Source organism: Oncorhynchus kisutch, linkage group LG3, assembly GCF_002021735.2.
Source record: "Oncorhynchus kisutch isolate 150728-3 linkage group LG3, Okis_V2, whole genome shotgun sequence".
Lineage (NCBI taxonomy): Eukaryota > Metazoa > Chordata > Actinopteri > Salmoniformes > Salmonidae > Oncorhynchus > Oncorhynchus kisutch.
The window spans coordinates 23,399,522-23,408,673 of NC_034176.2; the positions used below are offsets into that span (position 1 = coordinate 23,399,522).

Here is a 9,152-nt window from a genome sequence, read left to right on the forward strand (position 1 = left end):
TAGAGTGTGTAATGTTTGGACAGCTCACCTTGGGCACCAGGTAGGGCAGCACAGAGCGACTCTTTACTGCCATCACTTGTTTCAGACCATCCAGAGCAAACTCTGCAGTCTCCTCATCATCCTGCACACAGAAACATTAACATCACTCTATATTCTGTTCCACGGTGGATCCTCTCTGCCCTCTCCAGAATTTCTTAAGGAGGGACATGAGTGAGTATAACCGAACACAATGTGTGGATACCAGGCCCCCAGTGTCCGGTTTGGAGCGTAAAGTCACAAGCTCTGCTGGTAGGCTACTGCGTAGCACCGTAGCAGTGACAAAATGTCCTGGTATGCCCTAGAAAGCCCATGTAAATTTCGATCGCCAGAACAGGTTTTTTTTTTTTGTCGGCTGTTTAGAGCTCTAAAATGTGTTTATTATGATCAAGTTTGAGCCACACAGTGATTTATTTTAAAGTTAGCTACAAATCAGGGAATTGTATTAAATAGGGATCCATTTGGACAACAACATTTGTCGTTACACAGGACCACGTGCTGACACAGACCAATCCCGTGCCAGCAGGCTACGAGGAGGCTCCCGGCTGACTCCGACAGGATGAAAGCTACTACATCGACCAAAGTTACAGCCACTTTCACCATGATCCTTAGTGATTTTTTGGTGCCATTCAATCCCCAATTCAGCAATAAGGCACACTTCAAAATCATATAATTCATGCACCATCGGGAGTTTTCCATAGGAATACGTGGAGGACGTCAGCGCTATCACTATCTACTGGTTTTAATGGCTATGGTGGCAACAGAGGGTTGTTCAGAAGTGAAGAGGGTTAATGTTGGTGTGTGTGGATGTGTCTCTCACCAGCTGTTTGAGCAGGGCAGGCAGGATGTCATCCAGGGCCTGGTGACCGATGGTGGCGTGGAGTTGCTCAAAGGTTTTGGCTGCAGCCTCTCGAACCTCCTCCAGGGGGTCACACAGAGCCTTCCTCACCGTGGGGACCAGGGACTCAGAGAATATCAGCACCTGAAAACATACACAGTCAACTTACTGCTCTACCATCACATCACATACCCCTGCTATGTCTAAGACATTTAAAGTTTTCCTTGAAAAATTGATACTCATCTCAAGGTTAAATGCCAGGTTAAATAAAGCATGAATTAAAAGATGAAGGAAAAAGTGGCCAGGTATGTATTGAGGTACTGACCGCATCCCTGCTGGTGGACTTCATGATCTCACTGAGGCCGATGCACACACCCTGCCTCTCATCACTCTTGTCTGAGCGCAGACCCTCCTCCAGGATAGGAATGATCTCTGGGAGGATCTTCTCTCCCAGCTTACGAACCAGGTCTCCAAGTGTCCTCGCAGCGATCTACAACCACAGAGAGAAGCCACATTCAGTAACCCAGGGATCAGAAGCAGGAGAGAACACAGAACGCAAATACACTCAAATTCAGAACACTGAAATGTCTAACAATGTGCAATTAATGAACAGGACCACAGAGAGTTAGACAAAAGGGGATGTGATAAAGTGCAAAAGCTGTGAGAGCAAGGAGGAAACGGCTCCATAGATTGTAGACTTAATGAGCAAGGAGGAAACGGCTCCATAGATTGTAGACTTATTGAGCAAGGAGGAAACGGCTCCATAGATTGTAGACTTATTGAGCAAGGAGGAAACGGCTCCATAGATTGTAGACTTATTGAGCAAGGAGGAAACGGCTCCATAGATTGTAGACTTAATGAGCAAGGAGGAAACAGCTCCATAGATTGTAGACTTAATGAGCAGTAGCGTTACCGTTCTCTTGTCAGGGCAGTCGGAGGCCAGGAAGCCCAGCAGCAGGGTGAAGAGGGTGGGCAGGATCTCCCGGAGGGTGCGGGGAGTGTTGGACACCACGATCTTCCACACGTGGAGGGAGGCCTGTCGCACCACCAGCTGGGTGTCTGAACGGCCCATGTAGAGGCCAGACAGGACTCGGTTACGCCTCTCTCCACCCAGGGCTCCGATGATTGCCTGGGGGAAAGAAGGAAGAGGGCTCAGCACCAACACCACATACAAATCACTTTATAATCAACCATCTATACAGTACAATCATGCATATGTCAGAATACCTTGTTGGACTGCGCTGTGCCAAAGTTGTCGTCCTCTGAGGCGGTCTCTGTGGTCATCTTCCCTGTGACTCCAGAGATGTGGAACAGTAGGTCTCCCAGCAGCTGCACAGAGCTAAACCTGTGAACCAGAGACAACATGGAGGCTCACTTACATTACTATCACTGCCAGGTAAAACCCTTACATACAGACATAAAATGTATAGTGTGTGTGTATGTATGTATATGTATATGTATATATATATGCCTGACCTAATCCTCCAGAGGTCGTCAAACAGGCCCTGTTCCAGTTCAGGCAGCAGCAGGGCGATGGCCGTCTCAGCGTACATGCTGATGATGCGCTGGCCGGCACGCAGGGCAGTGTCTCTCACATACTCGTTCTCATCTGCCAGAGCCTGTAATACCAAGGAGTGAGGGAGAGACTGGTGAGAGGTGTTCACAACCAGAGAGAGAGAATGGAGAGATGGTAGTGATTGTTGAGTGCTCCCTACCTTGAGGATGCAGGGGATGATGGGGCCAACGTAGGGGGTGAACCTGTCCCCGAAGGTGAGGGGCAGGTAGATAAACATCATGATGTAACCGTCGCGGACGTGGGACGCGATGTCCACCTTGCTGGCCGTCTGCACCACGTCTGGCATCAGCTTGTCCAGCTTCTCCACGCCCAGCCCAGCCATCACTTCAGCCAGACCTTGGGCAGCTCCAGAGCGGTCCACAGAGCTCTGCTCAGATGCCAGGGTCTCCATGAGCCAGGGCATCAGGTCATCAAAGCACGACTCACCCATGCCTTTCACCATGGCACCCAGAGCCTTGGCTGACACTGTACGCACCTGAGAGGAGAGGAGGACAGAGAGAGAGAGTTATCATCAGTTAACCAAACCCCTTAACAGGTTTGTTGTTGAACTGTTAGGCAGAGGTACATACCTCAGGCACAGGGTCCAGCAGAGAGGCTTTGAGTCCAGGAATGACACTGGGCAGGTATGGGGACAGGTCCTGCAACACAAAGAGACAAACACATTGTGTCAACCATTAGAAACACGTACATTATAAACAGAGCATTTTGAGAAGATTAATTGTAGTACAATGCAACTCAATATCCCAGGGCTGCTGCGTACCTTCTGATCAGTGAGGGAGTACATGTTGCCGATGATCTGAGCGGCCATCTTGCGAGTGTCAGTGGAGCGGTCCTGGAAGGCCCTCTGGACGATGGGCATGATGAGGGCCAGGGAGGGGGCGTCGATGAAGTGGACAAACTTGGTGTCCAGCAGCGTCTGCAGGCAGTTCTGGGTCTTACGGGAGGGGTCAGTGAGGGCGTCCAGCAGGATGGGGGTTATGGCTGAGAGGGGGACAGAAACACTGTTAGTAACTACCCTAAAATAACAATAGGTATCTGTATTCCCCCTACAGATGCATTGGTGGGAAAAGTACCATATTGTCATTCCTGAGGAAAAGTAAAGTTACTGTAATAGAAAATTACTCAAGTGAGTCACCCAGTAAAATACTACTTGAGTAAAAGTATTTGGTTTTAAATATACCTAAGTGTCAAAAGTAAATGTAATTGCTAAAATATAGTATCAAAATGTATAAATCATTTCAAATTCCTTATGTTAAGCAAACCAGACGGCACGATTTTATTGTTTTTAAAATGTACTGATAGCCAGGGGCACTCCAACACTCACACATCATTTACAAATGAAGCGTGTTTAGTGTGTTTAGTGAGTCCGCAAGATCAGAGGCAGTCGGGATGTTCTCTTGATAAGTGTGTGAATTTGACCATTTTCCTGTCCTGCTATAAGCATTCAAAATGTAACGAGTACTTTTGGATGTGAGGGAAAATGTATGGAGTAAAAAGTACATTATTTTCTTAAGGAATGTCGTGAAGTAAAAGTTGTCAAAAATATACATAGTAGAGTACAGATATCCAAAAAAAAGTAGTACTTTAAAGTATTTTCACTTAATATCTTCCACACAACTGTACATTCTGCTTTAACAGATTTTTTTCACATTTCTATAGCTAAATCTCAGAGTTGCGCATAGCCCTCCTACCCAGGATCTCAGGGTTGCGGATGACAGAGCCGATCTGTCGTAAGGCCTGTTGGCCAGCATTCTGCACTTTGACATGGGAGTCAGTCAGCACCTCGGTCAGCTTGGGCACAATGCTGGGCAGGCAGGAGGACAGCTGCTTAGGGGCACAGTATGCCATGGCACCCAGGAGCTCCACAGAACCTGGAGGAGGAAAGGAGAGTAGAAGGATTAAGAAGAGAGAAAGATGAGATGAATGGGGAGCAGAGTAGGCGCCAAGGAAGGGAGGACAAGGATGTGGTTACCATCAGGTGATTGCTTAATGGTTCAATCCTATCATTTGGGATAACATGGCACAGCTCTCTAAAAAAAGGCCCATGATGCAGTGGGCGGAACCTCACCTGCTTTGGTCCTCCAGGACTCCTCCTCCAGAGCCACCAGCAGGGAGGGCAGCACCAGCTTCACCCCGTGGGCACTCAGGTTCCTCATCACCGCCTTGGCACAGTCATCTGCCGCCTGGGAAAGGGCAAGGCCGTTAGATAGAGCGTAATGCACAACAAAACGTGTGAGTGAATGTGAGAATTATTAGGTGGAAAAATAGTGTTGAATGAGAAGTGTGAGAGAAAACAGGAGAGAGAAAGTAGGTGGGATTGAAATGAGAAGCTGGTAATGTTAACTGTACCTCTCGGACATACTGGTTCCCATCCCCGAAGCAGAGCAGGAGGTGGGGCAGCACGTGGACCACATAGGGCTCAAACAGCTTCCCCAGCATGTTGCACAGCATCTCAAAGGCAAACAGGGCACCTGGAGAAGAAAGAGAGGTGTTAAAAATCACAGGCACAGATTGCAGGGAAAAAGATAACCATAGAGACCAGCAAGGTTAAGAAACTGGCGAGGAGTCACTGACCCTCTCTGCGTCTGAAGTTCTTCTTGTCCTGGATGGCGTCGGTCAGGGTACTCATGATGTCCTGCTGTTTGAGGGCCAGGATTCCCAGGCCTTTGACCAGGCCTGCCAGGCCATAGGCCGCGCCCTTCCTCTCAGCGTACTTGTCACTTTCCAACAGCAGCTGCAGCAGCTTCCGCACCATCCCCCCAGCATCCTCCCTGATGGCAGGGACCAGAGGGGGCAGGCAGCTAGCCACAGACTCCTGGACCTGAGAGAGGAAAGAGATAAACAAGGAAACGATTACAATAAGCAGGCATTTGAATGTAAAGGTCAATGCATATAGGTTCTAGAAATCAAGATGAAACCTATAGCGAATAATGTGAGGGATTGTTCCAGTACCTGCTGTGAGGGTGTGGAGAGTGCTGTAATGAGCTTGGCCACAATGGGTTTGACCTTGGGGTCACTCTTTTCCAGATGTTTGGCCAGAGAGCCCATTAGGATGACCACACTCTGGCGGACTGAGTCGTAGCTGGCGTCCTGGGGGGCGTCCTTCAGAAACTCCTCGAACACGGGGAGCAGGGAGCTCACATTGTCCTGGAACACAACAACACACTGCTCAGAAAGAAAGGGGATATACTGTATTGAGTTGGTAGGAGTCAATTGAGATAGGAGCAGTTGCATTGGGTGCCAGGAGAAGGGTGTGGTTGTCTAGAGTATTTAAAGAGTGTTGGTACCTTTCCGTGTGTGTTGAGGGCTGAGAGGGCAGCATCCAGCATGCAGCGCCGCACCTCAGGGTGACGGTCATTCAGGGCGTCAGGAACAAAGAACAGGAAGAGAGGAGTGACCTGGGGCTCTTCCAGATACTGACACAGCTTGTTCAGAGCCAGGGCGATGCCACACCTGCAGACACCAACATACCCTTAGACACTATGCACAATATGGTGCCACTTAAACACAGCAAATTAGAATCTGGAAAGTTATCACCATCACCCAGTGCTATAGACTGGAATAAGAGTTGTATCGACATTGTTGAGTGGCAGAGCGTTCGCTTACCTGGCTTCCCACTGGTCAGGTGGTTGTTCAGAGATGACTCGTCCTAAAGCATCCAGGATAGGAGGAGGTCTCTGGAAAAACACAACAGTTTCACATTAACCATGGTTCTACACTACATGACCAAAAGTATGTGTACACCTGCTCATCCAACATCTCATTCCAAAATCATGGGTATTAATATGTAGTTGGTCCCCCTTTGCTGCTATAAAAGCCTCCACTCTTATGAGAAGGCTTTCCACTAGATGTTGGAACATTCAGCGTTCCAATTCAACCCAAAGGTGTTCGATGGGGTTGAGGTCAGGGCTCTGTGCAGGCCAGTCAAGTTCTTCCACACCGATCTCGAAAAAACATTTCTGTATGTACCTCGCTTTGTGCACTGGGGCATTGTCATGTTGAAACAAGAAAGGGCCTTCCCCAAACTATTGCCACAAATTTGGAAGTACAGAATCATCTATAATGTCATAGTATGCTGTAGCGTTAAGATTTCCCTTCACTGGAACTAAGGAGCCCAAACCATGACAAACAGTCCCAGACCATTATTCCTCCTCCACCAAACTAGTTGGCACTATGCAGTCGGGCAGGTAGCGTTCTCCTGGCATTCGCCAAACCCAGATTCATCCGCCAGATGGTGACGCGTGATTCAATACTCCAGACAACGTTTTCCATTGCTCCAGAGTCCAATGGCGGCGAGCTTTACACCACTCCAGCCGACGCTTGGCATTGTGTATGGTTAACTTAGGCTTGTGTGCGGCTGCTCAGCCATGGAAATCCATTTCATGAAGCTCCCGACGAACAGTTAGTGTTGAATTGGCTTCCAGAGGCAGTTTGGAACTCGGTAGTGAGTGTTGCAACCGAGAACAGATGATTTTACAAGCTTCAGCGGTACTGTTCTATGAGCATGTGTGGCCTACCACTTCGTGACTGAGCTGTTTCCACTTCACCACAACAGCACTTACAGTTGGCCAGGGAAACTCTAGCAGGGCAGACATTTTTAGAACTGACTTGTTGAGAAGGTGGCATCCTATGACGGTGCCATGTTGAAAGTCACAGCTCTTCATTAAGGCCATTCTACTGACAGTGTTTGTCTATGGAGATTGCATGGCTCTGTGCTCAACTTAATACCCGTCAACAACGGGTGTGGCTGAAATAGCCGAATCCACAAATTGGAAAGGGTGTCCACATACACTATAAAAGTATCTTACAACACACCACTCCTGATACCTGACTATTCCTGAGCTGTGATAGGAGGGTCATGGGTGAGGGAGACTCACATAGAGTTTCTGGTGGTAGAGCTCATTCAGCTGGCCCAGGACAGCGGGGGACTGGTCGCGGTACTCGCTGATGGCACTGGACAGAGCCTCGGCCCCGGCAGTACGCACAGCCTCCTCATGGTGGGTCACATCTCCAATGAGCAGAGAGCACAGCTCAGGGACCAGCTCCAGACACAGAGCCTGCCACAGCCTGGGGGAGAGAAGGGGAGCAGAGAGGTATGGTCAGGGACCAGCTCCAGACACAGAGCCTGCCACAGCCTGGGGGAGAGAAGGGGAGCAGAGACGTATGGTCAGGGACCAGCTCCAGACACAGCCTGGGGGAGAGAAGGGGAGCAGAGTGGTATGGTCAGTCACAGCAGCTACGCTACATGAGGGGAGACGCGCTACTTCTCGAAAGCAAAGTCATTTGAAGACGGGAGCTATATTAAACTAGCTAAGTATTACACAGAGGAGACAATGTTAGATACTCACTTCTCAGCCAGGGTCCTGCCCTCCTCCTCCACATCAAACCTGGACACCCACAGCCTGCGGAGAACACGCAGACCATTGGCATCTGTACTTTCTGTAGGCAGAGCCATCTCCATCTCCAACAGGCCCTGGACAGAAAGAGAGGTGGGACATTAACACACACATCCAAAGACCCACACACAGTACACACACACACACTATTTCCTCACCCTGAGGGCAGCGTCTCTGACAGAGAAGCAGGGGGAGAGCAAAGCCTCCAGCAGGACGTCTATCTCATCCTGCTCAGCCAGAGCACAGCCCTTCTCTCCTCCTCCACTGGCACACACTGCCGTCAGACACTGGGACGCCAGCACCTGAAACACACACAATTACAGATCTACACTCAGACACACTGTATAAACGTATGTGAGAGCTCTACTGGTTAGTATTTGCCTGTAAATGTGGTAAAAGCATGGTGTTGGAGTGTGTACCTGCAGCCTGGGTGCTGCAGTGGAGATGACTCTGGTCAGGAGAAGCAGCATACTGAAACGAGGTAGCAGCTCAGGACCATTCTGAGAGACAAAACAGAGAGACAAGTCATACAAACATAAGCCCCTTGTCCATGATGGCCAGACATTAATAGAGTGGAGAGTACAGGAAGAGAAAAGTATTATACGTTGGTAGGAGTATTATACGTTGGTAGGAGTATTATACGCTGGTAGGAGTATTATACGCTGGTAGGAGTATTATACGCTGGTAGGAGTATTATACGCTGGTAGGAGTATTATACGCTGGTAGGAGTATTATACGTTGGTAGGAGTATTATACGTTGGTAGGAGTATTATACGTTGGTAGGAGTATGCCTCAGACAAAGGGATGTGACAACACACTGAGACGATAAACTTGATCAACTCTTACCTCATCGATGAGTATGTCTGTGGTGTCAACCTCAGCGCGAAGTTGAGCGTGCACATTGATGACCTGCAGGGCACGGACCTGCATGCTCTCCGTCTCCTCAGTGCTGCCTGAGGAGTCCCTGAGCACAGTGTTGAGCAGGGGGAAACAGAAGGAGAAGGCTGGGGCAGACAGTGGAGCCATGTCTGAAACAACATGATGAGAGCATTAGGCTACCAGCAGGTATAATCTCAATGATGTTGATGTCATTGATGTGTGTCTGTATTGTGTCCGTGTTTCTTCACCAGCCTTGCCCTCTCTCTGCGTGATCACCACCAGCCTTGCCCTCTCTCTGCGTGATCACCACCAGCCTTGCCCTCTCTCTGCGTGATCACCACCAGCCTTGCCCTCTCTCTGCGTGCTCACCACCAGCCTTGCTCGCTCTCTGTGTGTGTGTGCTCACCACCAGCCTTGCCCTCTCTCT

The 9,152-nt window shown here is 49.2% G+C and overlaps 1 protein-coding gene across 1 annotated transcript in view; it reads right to left on the reverse strand.

The window, feature by feature from the left end:
- LOC109878353 (eIF-2-alpha kinase activator GCN1) overlaps nt 1–9,152 on the reverse strand; it is a 38,173-nt gene that overhangs the window by 10,862 nt on the left and 18,159 nt on the right. Inside the window, exons 26-46 of the mRNA XM_020470614.2 lie at nt 8,693–8,874; nt 8,266–8,346; nt 8,005–8,148; nt 7,799–7,923; nt 7,328–7,517; nt 6,057–6,127; nt 5,738–5,903; nt 5,403–5,597; nt 5,025–5,271; nt 4,800–4,921; nt 4,519–4,633; nt 4,142–4,321; nt 3,211–3,431; nt 3,020–3,088; nt 2,590–2,925; nt 2,351–2,493; nt 2,102–2,219; nt 1,788–2,003; nt 1,200–1,364; nt 857–1,018; nt 29–121 (exon numbers count right to left, since the gene is read on the reverse strand). Coding sequence (XP_020326203.1) covers nt 29–121; nt 857–1,018; nt 1,200–1,364; nt 1,788–2,003; nt 2,102–2,219; nt 2,351–2,493; nt 2,590–2,925; nt 3,020–3,088; nt 3,211–3,431; nt 4,142–4,321; nt 4,519–4,633; nt 4,800–4,921; nt 5,025–5,271; nt 5,403–5,597; nt 5,738–5,903; nt 6,057–6,127; nt 7,328–7,517; nt 7,799–7,923; nt 8,005–8,148; nt 8,266–8,346; nt 8,693–8,874 — 3,341 coding nt within the window. The remainder of the gene's footprint in view (nt 1–28; nt 122–856; nt 1,019–1,199; nt 1,365–1,787; nt 2,004–2,101; nt 2,220–2,350; nt 2,494–2,589; nt 2,926–3,019; nt 3,089–3,210; nt 3,432–4,141; nt 4,322–4,518; nt 4,634–4,799; nt 4,922–5,024; nt 5,272–5,402; nt 5,598–5,737; nt 5,904–6,056; nt 6,128–7,327; nt 7,518–7,798; nt 7,924–8,004; nt 8,149–8,265; nt 8,347–8,692; nt 8,875–9,152) is intronic.